The sequence below is a fragment of the Arachis ipaensis genome, chromosome B04, assembly GCF_000816755.2.
Source record: "Arachis ipaensis cultivar K30076 chromosome B04, Araip1.1, whole genome shotgun sequence".
Taxonomy (NCBI): Eukaryota; Viridiplantae; Streptophyta; class Magnoliopsida; order Fabales; family Fabaceae; genus Arachis; species Arachis ipaensis.
Window position 1 is genome coordinate 63,126,426 of NC_029788.2, and position 15,822 is coordinate 63,142,247.

The 15,822-nt window shown below is 37.5% G+C and overlaps 3 protein-coding genes and 1 long non-coding RNA gene across 6 annotated transcripts; 2 read left to right on the top strand and 2 right to left on the bottom strand.

Moving 5' to 3' along the window:
* LOC110271068 lies at positions 149 to 1,095 on the bottom strand. 3 transcript variants are annotated; one of them, XM_021121172.1, is made up of 3 exons: positions 661 to 1,095; positions 447 to 542; positions 149 to 188 (listed from the first exon to the last, which is right to left on the bottom strand). In XM_021121172.1, exons 1-3 carry the CDS (start codon positions 871 to 873, stop codon positions 171 to 173), a joined length of 327 nt encoding a protein of 108 aa, XP_020976831.1. In that variant the 5' UTR covers positions 874 to 1,095; the 3' UTR covers positions 149 to 170. The 3 variants fall into 3 exon arrangements, with proteins under 3 accessions (XP_020976831.1, XP_020976830.1, XP_020976829.1); XM_021121171.1 differs by having other exon boundaries at positions 447 to 543; positions 657 to 1,095; XM_021121170.1 differs by having other exon boundaries at positions 447 to 543; positions 636 to 1,095.
* On the bottom strand, positions 8,000 to 14,008 carry LOC107636516. The gene is made up of 4 exons (XM_021121173.1): positions 13,808 to 14,008; positions 10,125 to 10,576; positions 9,667 to 9,793; positions 8,000 to 8,293 (listed from the first exon to the last, which is right to left on the bottom strand). Exons 2-4 carry the CDS (start codon positions 10,571 to 10,573, stop codon positions 8,000 to 8,002), a joined length of 870 nt encoding a protein of 289 aa, XP_020976832.1. The 5' UTR covers positions 10,574 to 10,576; positions 13,808 to 14,008.
* Positions 8,390 to 8,965, top strand: LOC107639338. The gene is made up of 2 exons (XR_001620076.2): positions 8,390 to 8,661; positions 8,768 to 8,965. It is a non-coding gene; the product is annotated as an uncharacterized LOC107639338 (long non-coding RNA).
* Positions 14,033 to 15,373, top strand: LOC107636517 (65-kDa microtubule-associated protein 3-like). The gene is made up of 2 exons (XM_016340019.1): positions 14,033 to 14,204; positions 14,686 to 15,373. Exons 1-2 carry the CDS (start codon positions 14,033 to 14,035, stop codon positions 15,240 to 15,242), a joined length of 729 nt encoding a protein of 242 aa, XP_016195505.1. The 3' UTR covers positions 15,243 to 15,373.

Here is a 15,822-nt window from a genome sequence, read left to right on the forward strand (position 1 = left end):
TAGATATAATAATGGTCACCAGATTTTCAACAATAAAACATAAATTCAGAAAGCACATAACATTCAATGAAAATTAGTATTGTTCTAGTATGATTTTCAAATGAAAAAAATATGGAATCCATGAATTACCTTTTTCAATGATTTGGGCTGCTTACAGCTAAAGAACCACACTAAGCAATGATTTTGTTCTGCATAAACACCAAAAAAAAAAAGAACAAAACTTAGTTGCACAAATGAACCAATTAACCTTCTTAGATTTAACTACTATAATGACAGCAAAAGAACCATGCGACATTATTATATGAGGCTCAAACAATTATCATTTAAACTTCTCTAACTACTTACGAACTGAAGAATCAGAGAACTAGGAAAGCACAAATGAATCAGAGAATAAACAACATAAAAAAAGAAGCACAAATGAATTTTGTTCAGATGAGAAGCCAAACCTTGCTAGTAACCTTATTCTTCGGGAACTTGACGGTACCTGTGGTTCTCTCCTTCCACCGGTTCCGTTCCTTGTCAAATCCGTAAATCTTCGATTTCTTAAAATCAATTGGAAAAGAGTAATAACAATTAAAAGCACAGATTTATTATAATATTCAAAATAAATGATGAAATGATGATCGAAGATTTACTGAAAAAGCACGAAGATTTACTCAACAGCTGCGACGGCGACCACAAAGACGGCTCCCTCTCACGCGTCCCCCTCCTCCGCGACGGCAACGGTTCTCGCGGCTCCCTCATCGGCAACCAGGAAGCACGATGGTGACTGGCGCGACGGGAGCAGCTTCTCTTTCCCCTCCTCGGCGATGGTAAAGAGCGAAGCTCCTCCAGCGGCGGTGACACGTTTGGTGACGTCTTCTCCTCCCTCATTGTCGCACACACTCTCTCTCTCGGGTTTGGCTCGACAGCGGCGGCGGAATGGTCTTCGACGGAGCTGGCAGCAAGGCAGCGTCTCCTTCCTCGAGCTCTCCTCTCCCGCTTGGGTGAGGTGGTGCGTGTGTGTATTGTGTTGTGTGCGCTGGAGAGGGAAAAAGAGGGAGTGGGGCTACGGCGATCTTTATGAGGGGAAAGGAGGGGAGTGTGGTGGGTGTTAAGTTAGGATTTGTGAATTAAAAAGGGGTAAGGTTAGGGTTCGAAGGAGAAAGATAGAGTCTCAAAGAGGGTGTGTAATGTAATTCACTAATTGTAACTTTTAAAAAAAAATTTAATCTTTTGGCCACGCTTTGAAGCGTGCCAAAAGAGTTGTAGGAAACGGTCACGCTTTAAAATGTCACTATAACAAAACTCTATCGCCACACTTTAAAAGCGTGCCTGTTTCTTTCTATGGCTACGCTTTTTAAGCGTGGCAATAAAAAGTGTGGCCAAATCTCGAATCAATCGCCACTGATGAGAGAACTTTTGCGTGGTCTAGAAATTTGCAGATAAATCCTCGTTGCAAGTATAGTTTCTAAACCAACAAAAGTCCTTTCATACAAACGTTTTGGTTGTCACAAGTAACAAACCCCTTTTAAAATTGATAATTGAGTATTTAAACCTCGGGTTGTCTTCTCAAGGAACTGCATGGAAGTATGTTCTTATTATTGGTTATGAAGATTGTAAATTGGGGTTTTGAAGATGAGGAACAAGTGATTTAAATTGCAATTAAAGTAATAAAAGACTGTAAATTAAATAAATAACTGTAAAACACACTTTTGGCAAGGTATGAGAAATTAGAAGTCCTATCCTAGTTACCCTTATCAATGATGATGAAAATTGAATCTTAATTCCACTTAGTTAACTTTTGCTAGAGCAAAGGAAAGTCAAGTGACTAATTAGTTAGATCCTTAAATCCTAGTTAATCCCTAAGGAAAGATTGGGATTATTGAAGTTTAATTCAATTAGTAAAGATAACGATTATCAATCATGTTGAGTTTGATAACTCCTGAGTTACTGATTTCTTAACCAATACCAAAAGGGGAAAAGTAAATCTACTGGAATAAAAATATCTTCAGATTGGGGATAAAAGTAACATAAATAAAAGAAAGCAATATTAAACTGAAATACCTCAAATAAAATTAATTCAAAGAGTAATCTGTAACATAGAAGAATTCATAATTAAATTGAGAACAAAATAAAAAGGAATATTGAACCTGGTAAAGAGATAATCCGGAAAGCGAATAAAATCCTAAATCTAAATCCTAATCCTAAAGAGAGAGAAGAGAATCTCCCACTCAAAACTAAATCTAAACCATGGAAAACTAACTAATTGGAGACTCTCTTTGAATGGATGCATTCTCCCACTTCATAACCTCTGGTCTATGCCCTCGCGTGGTTGGGCTGAAATGGTGGTTGACGCGATCGCGTGAGTGGCGCGATCGCATGGAATAGCTAAAAGAGTGAATGACGCGATCGCCTGGGGCATGCGATCGCGTCGCTCGAAATTGTGCTAAACGCACGATTCCAGCGTCGTTTTAGCGCAACTCTCTGTCTCCTTTTGGGATGTTGTGTAATCCATGCGACGCGATCACGTCGCTCACGCTGTCGCGTGGGATTGATGTTGTGCAAGTGACGCGATCGTATTAAGGACGCGATCGCGTGGGCGTTTTGTGCAAAACGCACAATGGCCGCACGATTCCAGCCTAACTTTCTGGACGTTGGATGTTTACGCCGATCTCCAGATCACGCGGCTGCGTGAATGACGTGGATGCGTGGGGAGTGTTTTCGCAACTTGACGCGATCGCATGAATGATGCGGTCGCGTCACGCACCCTTTTTTTTTAATAAACTGGTATGCAATTATGCAATATGCAATGCGAATGAAGAATATTCAGGTTCAATTGAAAAGGAAATAAGAATAAATAACATGAAGTAAAACTGAAAAAGAAACGACCATACCATGGTGGGTTGTCTCCCACCTAGCACTTTTAGTTAAAGTCCTTAAGTTGGACATTGGATGAGCTTCCTGCTATAGCGGTTTATGCTTAAACTCGTCCATAAATCTCCACCAATGCTTGGAATGCCAATAGCCTCTGGGGTCCCAAACTAGGCATGGAAAGCTTCTGAGCAGCTTCAAATAGATTCTTAGGATCCCGGGGTGACGAATGTCAAAATAGATTCCAGGATCCCAAACTTGGCTTTTAAATCCACCTTTGTCTTGATCTATATTTTTCCATCCGGGTGGTTTAGAAATTAGATTCTCACCAGAATAACCAAACATTTTCCGAGATCCATTTGATAGATCATGATGCCAATCCGCACACTTTGAGTTGAAGCATGGAACCTTATGGAACTTTGTGCGCCAGCTCTGAGCACGAGCCATTTCCCCTTTACTCTTAAAGCCGCAGAGAGCTCTAAGCTGGCCATCTATTTCAAGCAAACCATATTCAAGTGAAAAAATAAAGCTAAAGGTTAAGGATTGTACCCACTTGAAGCTTGTATTGGGTGGTAATGGCCTTGGGATAGGTGGTTCCAGTGGTTCTGTGAGTTCTACTCCCGTGTGCTCTTCTGTGAAAATTTTCACTTCTTTGCAAGATTCTTTAAATGTATCCATGTCCTGATCAAAGCCTTCTATGTCTTCCTCGTCACTTAAGTCATAAACTGGAGGTTGAGAGAAATCTACCTCCGTATCATCTTCGTACTCGCTTGGGGAAGATTCTTCGATCTCAGAGAATTCACTCGCGGATGCAAGTTCATTACTAGAAGAACTTGACTTGAGATTATCATTATCAAGGAAAATTGCTTCTTGGATTATTCTGTCTAGTTTTTCATGAAATACCTGCCTTGAGGATTGTGCACTATCTTCCTTAGCATCAGTTGTAACGTCCTTGACAGAATTCTTCACAACTCTGGGTTCCCATGGAAGTTCAGCGTCTCCTAAGTCTTCTACCAACTCTTCTTCTTGTATAATGACAGCTTCCTCTACTTGTTCTAGTACAAAGTCATGCTCTGTCTTGTCCACTGGAGTTTCTAATATCTCCTTCATGCTACGCTCTTCATCAGATTGTCCACATGGGGCTCTGGGAGGCCCTTGAATGTTCGAATGTCTAGAAGATAATTGACTTATTGCTTGCTCCAGTTGATGAAGGGTTGTTTGAAGTTGATCTACTGTTCCCTTGAGACGAACTTCTGATTCTCGGGGTGATGGATTTGGACGTGGTACATTGGGAAGTGGTGGTGTTTGGGAGTAATTGGATTGGAATCGGGGTGAATGAGGATCATGTGGTGGCGAATGGTGAAAAGAAGCTTGTGAGTGTGGTGGTTCAAAGTTGTGTTGAGAGGATGGCCTATAAGCATAGGGTGGGGCTTGTTGGTAACTACAAGGATCTCCACCATGTCTATTGCCTTGGTATGCATTGTAGAATGGTCTTTGTCCATGATATCTTGGAGGGTGTTGCTGCCTAAAGGGTTGATTAGATCCTCTTAGCTCCATCCATCTTTGATTGCTCTGACCTTGATGCATGTTACTGTTATAACTTTCATTCCTTTCAACAATATTAGAACCAAACTCAAAGCGAGATGGGTAAGGATTCATAGTGACTAATAAAAATAAAAGGGAAAAATAAAAACAAATAGACAAGTAAAAGAAAAATATTTACAATAACCAATAATAAGGCACACAGTTGCAGCTCCCCGGCAACGGCGCCATTTTGATGAGAGAACTTTTGCGTGGTCTAGAAATTTGCAGATAAATCCTCGTTGCAAGTATAGTTTCTAAACCAACAAAAGTCCTTTCATACAAACGTTTTGGTTGTCACAAGTAACAAACCCCTTTTAAAATTGATAACCGAGTATTTAAACCTCGGGTCGTCTTCTCAAGAAACTGCAGGGAAGTATGTTCTTATTATTGGTTATGAAGATTGTAAATTGGGGTTTTGAAGATGAGGAACAAGTGATTTAAATTACAATTAAAGTAAGTAAAAGACTGTAAATTAAATAAATAATTGTAAAACACACTTTTGGCAAGGTATGAGAAATTAGAAGTCCTATCCTAGTTATCCTTATCAATGATGATGAAAATTGAATCTTAATTCCACTTAGTTAACCTTTGCTAGAGCAAAGGAAAGTCAAGTGACTAATTAGTTAGATCCTCAAATCCTAGTTAATCCCTAAGGAAAGATTGGGATTATTGAAGTTCAATTCAATTAGTAAAGATAACGATTATCAATCATGTTGAGTTTGATAACTCCTGAGTTACTGATTTCTTAACCAATACCAAAAGGGAAAAAGTAAATCTACTGGAATAAAAATGTCTTCAGATTGGGGATAAAAGTGACATAAATAAAAGAAAGCAATATTAAACTGAAATACCTCAAATAACATTAATTCAAAGAGTAATCTGTAACATAGAAGAATTCATAATTAAATTGAGAACAAAATAAAAAGGAATATTGAACCTGGTAAAGAGATAATCTGGAAAGCGAATAAAATCCTAAATCTAAATCCTAATCCTAAAGAGAGAGGAGAGAATCTCCCTCTCAAAACTAAATCTAAACCATGGAAAACTAACTAATTGGAGACTCTCTTTGAATGGATGCATTCTCCCACTTCATAACCTCTAGTCTATGCCCTCTGGACTTGGATTCGGGCCAAAAAGGGCTTCAGAATTCGCTATGAGCGTTTTCTGCAATTTCTGGTGCGTGGCCTCTGTCACGCGTCCGCGTGGGTCACGCGGTCGCGTCATTCGGAGTTTTTCTTGTCACGCGGTCACTTCAGTCATGCGGCCGCATCATATGTGTTCTGCTTGTGGCGCGCGATCGCGTCAGTCATGCGGTCGCGTCGCTGTTGATTCGCGCTGGCATGCGGCCGCGTCACCCATGCGATCGCGTGGATGCCAGTTTCTTCAAAAACTCCGTTTTGTGCTTTCCTTCCATTTTTGTATGTTTCCTTTCCATCCTTTAAGTCATTCCTGCCTTAGAAGATCTGATACTACTCAACACACGAATCACGGCATCAAATGGAAATAAAGGGTAATCAAAATAATTATTTTTAAGCATAGGAAACATGTTTTTCACATACATCACATAATATGGAAGGAAAAGTAAAACTATGCAATTAATATGAATAAGTGGGTGAAGGATTGAATAAATCACTCAGATTAAGCACAAAATATATCATAAAATATGGGTTTATCAGCCACCCTCATAAAAGCGTGGCCGTAGACCCCTTTCGCCACGCTTTTTAAGCGTAGTAAGAAAAAAAGTGGTCAAATCTCTAATCTATCGCCACCCTCATAAAAGCGTGGCCATTGACCATTTTTGGCTATACTTTTAAAGCGTGACAAGAAAAAAGCGTGGTCATAGACCTTTTTTCTTGCAGTGTAGTTTTAATTTTTTTTTTATAATTTTAATACTTTACTCTACTAGAAAAGTGGGTGTATCTCATAGTATAAGGTTTTAAGTTGTTGAGTAATAAGAGTCAAAGTTGGTAAGTTGGTCAAGTAGTCCTTGTTACGTGTAATTTTGAAAATCTAGAGGAGTAAGAGTGTAACTTATCCTTAAAAATTTCCATTTGATTTGCTAAAGTTGCTTAAACCACTACAAGAAACGTCGTTAAAATCGACGGCTAAATCGACGGCTAAGCCGTCGATAATATTGAAATTCGACGGCAAAATAAACGGCGGAGTTGGTCGCTATAAAGCTTGTCGATTTTTCAAACTGCTGATAAAATCGACGGCTTGCCTGGCCGTCGATAATAATTTAAAAAAATTGACAGCAAGGCCGTCGATATTATGAGTTTGATAATTTTATATTCTCACTAAAATCGACATAAAGGGCGTCGATATTATTATATAAAATCGACGCCTCTACTGTCGATATTTGATACAAATAAAATCGACGGTGCCTTTGTCTATAATATGTTTACTAAAATCGACAATTTTGTTGTCGATATTGGATCCAATAAAATCGACGAAACTGCCGTCGATTTTATTATTTATATATCGACAAATTCTGTGTCTGTATTTAGGTTTGCTTGTCTATTTTAAAATTAAAAAGCAACAACTATTCCGTCGATTTTAATAGATGTGTTTTAATTATTTTGTTTTATTTGAAAAATAATAAACAGTTAATGCAAATAAATATAAAAATAAAATTTATACATAATATAGATAACAAGATAAATAAATTTTTAAATATAAAAATAAAATTTATACTAAATATTAGATAATAAATTTACAAACTTATAAAAATAATAGATAATCCTCTAACATAAAGACTCAAGACAGGATAAATAACTAAACTTAGACATATTCGTTTAAATTGCAATCTACTAATAATACAAAATATTCCAAGTAATTAAATAACCTACTCATACTCATCTAAATAATCATCCGAGTCATCAAAATCATTAGAATCATCCTCCCTTTGAGAACTCTGTGGTTGTCCTGGTCGCTGCAGAATAGGTGGGAGTTTTCTACCTGAGGCTGGGGTTGGGACTGGGGCTGGAGCTGTGCTTTTTTGAGAGCTTGGAAAAGTAAAAGGAGGAGGTGGGGGAACACGTGATCCAGAACTACTAGGACCCATGGCCCTCACATACTCAGTCAAGCTGCTCAATTGATGACTAAACTGATCCATCTGTGAATTACTGGTGTTGAGATCCTCACGCAAGGATTCAACTGTCTGTTGCCACTCTCTTTTCTCCCTTTGGTAGCGGTCTTCAAGCTCTCTATATTTAGCAGCATGTTGTTCAACTTCCCTATTGAGTATTATGATTCGTTCTCTAAGATCCAAAACATCAGCACTGGTGGTCGTGGTTGGCCCATCAACTCGAGGCCGCACCATGGAAGAGTCCCTTACCTCACCCATACCATATACCCTACCTCTTCATTTTCATAGTACTGTTGAGATATAATTAGTTCTGTTGTGTCTATATTTTAGTAATAAGATTTTAGTAATTAAAAAATCATTAAAAATAATTAAAAAGCAGAATAAAAGCAAAAGCAGAATAGAACAAGCTCATTAAGAAATTTTTAGAACAGCAAATATCATAGTAAAAATTGTCTTTAAGTAAAAAAGTGGGTTCTATAAGCAACTTACCAAGCGTAATCTCGCTTCTGGAAAGGTGGTGCCTCCTGCAGTGTGAAGGGAAGTACCTCGAGTCGATTTCCTGGCAGCTGTATTTCTCGCCTGTAATTGTCTATAGGCCTCAGTGTCCCAACGTCTCATCAATTCACCAAGAACTTCTGGTGGGATCCAATATGGACGGGCACCTTTTTTGCGAATGGCATGGAGCATACCTCGCAAGCGCTTGGCAGCCCTAAACCTCCAAGCTTGATAGATATCATCCTCCTCCGTATCAATAATATCAAAGCATTTCTATTTTAAAAAAAAAAATCACATTTTACAATATCACTTAAAATAAATGTTAAAAGAAATTAACTGAAGATGAGATAGCCATGCAAGGTAATTTGGATTTTAAAAAAGCATGTATTTGAATTTGAACATGGTCCCCTCCTCTTGCTGGCAGGTTCAGCTGTTACTATCATGTTTCCATAGAAGGTTAGTTTAAAGTTTTACCGGCCTCTTTCCTTTTCTTAGCATCAATGTTTGTTTTTCTTCCTAACTGCTAAACCTTCACTACCTCATTGTGGAAGTTGCAGAGAGTTCATGGTTTTGCCAAGCACTCTTGAATACCTGAGGCTCTCAATGAAAATAGCATCTGAATTCTCATTAAACAAGATAATGTATATGAACTCATGCTACTACTAATTACAGAATCACAACTGCACAAGTAGTTGGTTACTTGGTTTACAAAAATTAATTTTGTTACTGTTTCTGTGATCTTTGCAGGATTTGAAGAATTGAACTGTGTCTGGCAAGCTTCAGATCCAAATAATATTGATTTTATTCATAAGTGGTTAGTTAGTTAACCTTGTAATGAAGAGTGACACAATAATTGTTTTAATAAGAAGTGGATATTGCAAAGTGCAGTAGCTCAATAATCGATTTTGATCCACTTAGAGATATAAGAGATTCTGAGTTTCATGATAATGACTCTCATTAAAGTTGTCATAACCTAAGATATGGTCCCATCAAGGTTGCAGCCTTACTGTAATACCATTTGTCTTCCTCTTTTTTATGAAAAATACAATATTAGAACAGAAAATAATGTGTTTTTTAAATCACAAAAATCAGCATGATGATATGATTATGCGTGTGAAAATGTTCACATAGTCAACACACATGAGATAATGGACATGCACACACACAATACTAACTATGTTACTAGATTAACATATATATACATACAATATAGTGCGTGTCACTCATTGTGATTCCCACTGATTTATGTGACCCATGCTTCTAAAGAATAAAGTTCATGAACCTTCTTATTATATGTCACAGTATATTTAGCCAAATAAGACACAACATCCGAGATCATCAACCATTCAAAATATGAATATGGAAATCAAATCTGCCCTTTAGTTTTTTTTATTAATTTTGATCACTTTTAAGTATTGCTTGTTTTTAACATCTCCAAATTAATCTACAGAAAAGTTTCAATACCTCCATCTTATAGAACAAACTGCACATAATAATGACTTTAAGGTATTATTAATTAATCAGTATTTTAAGAGAGTACTAATTACGAAGCTAAGGTTACTAAAATTAAATATTTGAAATAAAATAAAGAATCAAAATATCAAAAGATATGCTATTCATAAGGAGCATAAGGAGATAGAATTTACCCTCCATTCAGTCCACCATATTTTTCGAGTATCATCATCTGCCTCATCAAAACTCAGCCAAGGCTTGTTGTAGTTTTCCCTAAAAACCTGAGAAATACGCTTCAATCCAGGCTTAGGTGGGTGCCAACTACATCAAAAAACAAAACAACATCAGCCTAACCATGCACGACAAAACTGCATCAGATACTAACAAGTCAAAATAATACTGCACGCACTGCAGGAATGACAATTCAAAGAAACAAATAAAAGCACACCATTTAAATATATGGATCTTGGACACAGGAAGCAAATAGTTAAGCTAGCTTTGATAACAACTAAAGGAACTAAGAATATAGGCATATCGAATCAAAGCAAATAGTTAAGCAAATATTTTCATTAACAAATATCCAACTAAACAAATAAAAGCACACCATTTAAAGTGCACGCTTAGTTCATAAAATTTAAAGCAAATAACAAACCATTTGGCACCATCATATCTGAGCTTCGGAGCACTTGTGCTGGAGTGACCAGTGGCAGTGGATGTTCCTTGACCCTGAGCATCTTGGGTATTATTAGATGTGGTTTGTCTTTCCCCACAAGATCCTGCTCGACTGGGAGCTACAATAGCTGGATCACTCTGCACACCATGTGAGGCAGTGTTGGAAGGTTCATTGGCTTGTTGAGTGCATGATCTTGGCACACCCGGAGTAGGCATCATGTGTATCTGAGGCTCCTGACGGGAGGGGGTAGTAGTAGCAATAGGTGGCGGTCTCCCATTGGTCGGAGCAGTCGTGTCGGATGATGACCCAACGAGAGAGTATGGATCCGCATGTAAGTCAAGGGGCTGACCAGTAGAAAGCCTAGGCCTCCCCTTTCGGCCTCGGCCACGGCCACGACCACGACCGCGATCTCCGTCTCTACCAACCATATCCTGTACACATTAAAATAAGCAAGTTATTATCCATAATATAACCGATACAAGATAGGAGTATTATGTTATTGAAAATTTCCATTTAAATCCTTTTTTAATTTTTAATTAAGGCTATTTTTCATACATAAGTGAAAATAAATACAAGGCAATAGCAAAGAGAAATTTGTTCCTCCTATACATAAACACTCATCCCTTTGGACCAAAATCAAAGTGTAAATGGCAATAGGAAAGTAGTATGAAATCAAGTTACAGAAAAATCAACATAAAGAGAAGAGTTTACCAACTCCTACTTGATTCTAATCTTCTATGAAGCAGCAACACATATACAAAATATAATTTATTTAAAAGTAAATTAACAACTAAAACCTCAATCCGAGAATTCTGAACTTCCATCATCATCAATGTAAGCATCATCATCATCATAGTTCTCAATGTCATCGTCCTCCTCATTAGGAACCTGGAGGTCAGCTACTTGAAGTTGTATCATATCAACATCTCCTGACGTAGATGCTAATGATGGTGGAAACTCGGTTTCTGAAATGATCCTAGCATGTGGAGGCTCATCATTCTGATACACCTCGGTTTCAGATTCATTTTGTGCCTCCTCCATTATTTTTCGTGATTTACATGTAATCACAACCTTCCAATTAGACTTACAGCCTTGTGGATATGGCATGTAATACACTTGTCTAGCTTTTTGCGCAAGGATGAATGGATCGTAACTCCCATATCTTCTAGTGGATAATACTTCAATTATTTTGTAGTCTTTGTGTCTACGTGTTCCCCGAGGCCTAGTAGGGTCATACCACTCACAGTAAAACAAGGTGACTCTTAAACTAACAAGACTTGGATATTCAACAATCAAAATCTCTTTAAGAGTGCCGTACCAATCAGATGCATCATTCCCTCCATCACCTTTAACATATATGCCTGTATTATCTGTCTTCTTTCCAGATGCATGCTCAGGAGTATGAAATCTATACCCGTTAACCTTGAACATACCAACACTCGTGGCCCTAGTTTTTGGCCCGAATGCTAAACTCAATAAATGAGGACAAGTTATGCCATTACTGGGATTTCTTACCTGATTTTGTCAAACAAAATATAGTATTTAGAAAAACAAGATTTACTTTGACATACTTTGATACAATCAACAAAATGTAAAAACTTACATGCCATTGGAACCATGATGGAAAGTTGGATAAAGAATTATTGCTCCCATGGATCTGCTCGTATTGACTTCTAAATGTATCGACTTCAGGACAATTCAACAAGATATGTAAGTGGGCAGCTTTCATTTCCATACTAGTTAACCATCTGTCTTTGTTGGCTCCCCCAGCAATACCCGGTTGATCAAAAATAGAAAGGGTAGGCTCAGATGAACTTACACCACCATCATCATTCCGATTCGGCCTTGTTCTATTAGACATGACATGTGGCTCAAAGTAATAAGAACAATAACTTGATGTCTCTCTAGCTAGGTATGCTTGACAAATTGAACCCTCTACTCTAGCCCGATTCTTCACTGATCTCTTATACGTGCCTATTTCACGCTCAAATGGATACATCCACCTATACTGAGCTGGTCCACAAACACGTGCCTCATATGCCAAGTGAACTGGTAGATGCTCCATTACGTCGAAAAAGGCAGGTGGAAAAATTCTTTCTAACTTGCACAAAATAATAGGAATATTAGCTTCCATTTGTACAAGATCGCTAACCCGAAGAGTAGATGAACAAAGGTCCCTAAAATATTGACTTATTTCGGTCAACGGTTTCCACACGTGGTCTGGCAACTCTTTGAAGGCTTACGGAAGCAAACACTCCATAAATACATGACAATCATGAGTTTTCATCCCAAACAATTTTCCTCCCTTGACATCGACACACCTTTGTAAATTTGAAACATATCCATCTGGCATTTTCAACTTTTGTACCCATTTACAACCATTTTTTCGTTATTGGAGTGTCAAGACATAGTTGCCCTTAGGCTTTTCCCAATGACCTTCGCGTACCTGCACCAAATTCAAATCTGGTCGCTTACAAAGCACAGCCATGTCTAACCTTGCCTTTTCATTCTTCTCAATATGCATTAAATCCAAACAATGACGAACCAAATGATCTTTCCAATATGGGAGATCCCAAAATATACTCCTTTTGGTCCAATTGTGTTCCACCCCATATCCGCTCAATCGCACTTGTCCTCCCTTTTATATGGAACCTCTTTATTTTTTCCCTTCCTAGGCTTAAATCTCTGCTCCCCACAAAATTTACATTGTCTAAGATCTTTGTCCTCTTTGTAATATATCGTACAACCATTGACACAACAATCTATCTTAACCTCCTTAAACCCAAGTTGGGAAACAATTTTCTTAGCTTCATAGTAATTAGCAGGAATTTCATTTGGTGTTGTTTGCATTTCTCTAAACAAAGTTGCCCACTGGTCAAAAGATCCCTGGGATTGGTTTCCCTCTGATTTTATACTCAGCATCCTACTAGCAAGTGACAATCGTGAATGGATACAATTTTTCCACAAGGGTTTACTAACTGAATCTAAGAGGTCATAAAATCTCTTAGCATCTCGATTTGGTTCCTCCACTGTTGGTTGCATGTACATGTGAAACTCAGGTTGCAAAGCATCAACAACCATCTCATGATAACGATCAAAATTTTCTTCCCACGTAACACCACCTAATTCAGAGCTACTTTCAATATCTTCTTCTATCCTAATCTGATTCTCTGTGGGTATCTCTTCTCCATGCTCTGTCCAAACCCAATAATTAGGTTTAAACCCATGAGTATATAGATCAATCTTAATGTCGATCAACTATTTAAATGTCCCACATTGACATCTGGCACATGGACACCTAACTAAACCTCCTCTGAGAAATTCATGAGTTCTAGTACACACATCCACAAATTCATTTACCCCTTTAATAAAACTGGGTTTAAGACCCCGCCTCTGATCATACGTTCTATCATACATCCAACTTCGGTTCTGGTTTTCCATTATTAATGAATTTAATTTCCTACATATCAAAGGGATAATATTCACTTTTTAATTTTTTTATACTTTCACTATGAATGGTTTACACAAACAAGCATACATAAGTAAGTATAGATAAGCATGCATAATAATTTAACAGAGATAATAAAGATGAAGATAAAGATAAAATAAAACTCAATAGTTTAATAGTGATAATAAATAAATAAAAAAGTAGAAGGTTAAACCTTGAATAGCTTTTCTGGGAGTCTTAAACTCTACCAATACTTGTGATAGTGTAAATGGATGCCACTAGAACTTTGATAATACTTCTGACTATGTCAACCCTGCCAAAAAAATATATATAGGCACATCAACACTAAAAACAATACATAAAAGTCTTCTAAAAACTTGAATATAAAAACACTTGTTCACTCAACAATTTTTTATAAACAATTAATCAGGTCAGGTTTATGAAAGTGATCTCTAAACAGGAAGTACTATATGGGTCAAAACCAAGCCCAAAGGCTAATAGTGCAAAAAAGCTTTCAAGGCAGTCAAGTACAACTGGATCTGGTAGAAGAACCTCCCTTGGTGCAAGTTCAAAACCGGAAGCGAAAGCTACTCACTCATATTTCTCATCAGGTAGTAAAAGGGTCTTCATCGTCATAACATTTTTCATCCTGTAAATACTCTTCTTAAATGGATTACACAAGCACAAGCAGCCATCAACAATGTAGTAATGTATCTAAAAATAACATAAGATTTCTGGATATGGATTCCTGTTTGTGTTTTGCATTGTTTTAGAAGAAGAGTCTTCTCCAACGGGTTCTCCCAAGCACTCTCAATGATGGTCGTTTGGTAAGGCTGTATGTGGCACCGAGGAATGGTTTAGGCATTTTTCTTTTTGTTTCATATTGAAGGTGGAGGCCAAAGCCACATCTCAGCTGATAGATTTTCCCAATATTTCTTGCTGGTATATCTACAATTTCCTTGTGTTTCATATAAATTGCACAAACAGCTTGCGATGTATGATGTATGCATGCACATTTTCTTTCTTGTATGATACTCAATGCATATGCAACTAGAACTCTTACAACTACATTTTGGTTTACCTCATGTTCAGCTAAAACAGGAGTTGATATTGCTCATTCTCCTTTGGAAAAGAACTTATTTGGTAGTGGAAGTGTTCGCAAGATAGATTCTCCTTCAGCGAGACAACCTTTTTCACCCATCTCTTCGACAGAATCATCAAAAGCAAACTCAGCAAATACCACAGATGAACTAAAAATGCAGCAGACTGAGGAGTTGGTGAAAACATTAACACTTTACAATATGCCATTCACTAGTCCCTCAAAGACATCAACAGTGGTAGATGAAGAGAATAAAACCCCAAAAGCAATGCCATTTTCTCTCTTCTCTTCAACATTACCACCAAATTCCTCAAATGAATCAGATATACAGACTCAGAATTTACAGAAAACAATAACACTACACAATTTGCCATTCTCTACTCCTTCAAAGACAGCAACAGAAACAGTGGTAGATGAAGGGTATAACACTCCAAAGGTAATGGCTATTCCTGTTCCAACTACACCTTCATCAGTTCCTTTTGGAGGATACTCGGCTCAAGAAACTGAATATTCCTTTGAGGAAAGAAGGCTTGGTTGTGTGTTTGAATGATTTTGTGAAGTCAAATTTAATTGGCTTCTCATTTTTGTGTACATAATCTCCTACTAGTGTATGTGGAAAATGGATAGAGCTTCTGAATGCAACATTTTGCAGTCTAATGTGATATTTTGTTATATAGTCTCCATCTGAAAATTGCTAAAAGTATTATTCTGTTGTTATTAAGAGTATTAATCAAAATCCTATGCCTTATATCACAAAGCCATTCAAAAACCCATGAAGATGATACCAATTCCCTCATTGAAATAAAAAGAGCCATTGACCCAAACTCAGTGTCCCAAAGTTCATTCCTTTATAACAGCACTTTGCCCTTAGACAACACCTCAAGTAGAGTAACAGCACTTGATCTTGACACAATTGGTTATGAAGGGTTCTTAACCCCAGCCATTGGGAACTTAACAGAACTAACAATTCTCAACCTCAACAACAACAAATTAGAGGGCCATTACCAGAATCACTTGGAAATCTAAGGAAACTAATAAGGATCACAATGTCATCAAACTTCTTCACAGGTAAAATCTCAGAGGAGATAACAGGGTTGAGAAGCTTAACATACCTTAGCTTAGCTCGGCAA

Excerpts from the sequence above, each read along its gene's own strand:
- LOC110271068 (XM_021121170.1), bottom strand. The coding sequence starts at position 873 with ATGAGGGAGGAGAAGACGTCACCAAACGTGTCACCGCCGCTGGAGGAG. Across the intron at positions 544-635 it reads TAAATCTTCGTGCTTTTTCA|GAAATCGAAGATTTACGGAT; the intron begins GTAAATCTTCGA and ends AATTGATTTTAA. Across the intron at positions 189-446 it reads AGAATAAGGTTACTAGCAAG|AACAAAATCATTGCTTAGTG; the intron begins GTTTGGCTTCTC and ends GTGTTTATGCAG.
- LOC107636516 (XM_021121173.1), bottom strand. The coding sequence starts at position 10,573 with ATGGTTGGTAGAGACGGAGATCGCGGTCGTGGTCGTGGCCGTGGCCGA. Across the intron at positions 9,794-10,124 it reads AGATATGATGGTGCCAAATG|TTGGCACCCACCTAAGCCTG; the intron begins GTTTGTTATTTG and ends TTTTTGATGTAG. Across the intron at positions 8,294-9,666 it reads TATGGTGGACTGAATGGAGG|AAATGCTTTGATATTATTGA; the intron begins GTAAATTCTATC and ends TTTTTAAAATAG.
- LOC107636517 (XM_016340019.1), top strand. The coding sequence starts at position 14,033 with ATGAAAGTGATCTCTAAACAGGAAGTACTATATGGGTCAAAACCAAGC. Across the intron at positions 14,205-14,685 it reads TCACTCATATTTCTCATCAG|CTAAAACAGGAGTTGATATT; the intron begins GTAGTAAAAGGG and ends CCTCATGTTCAG.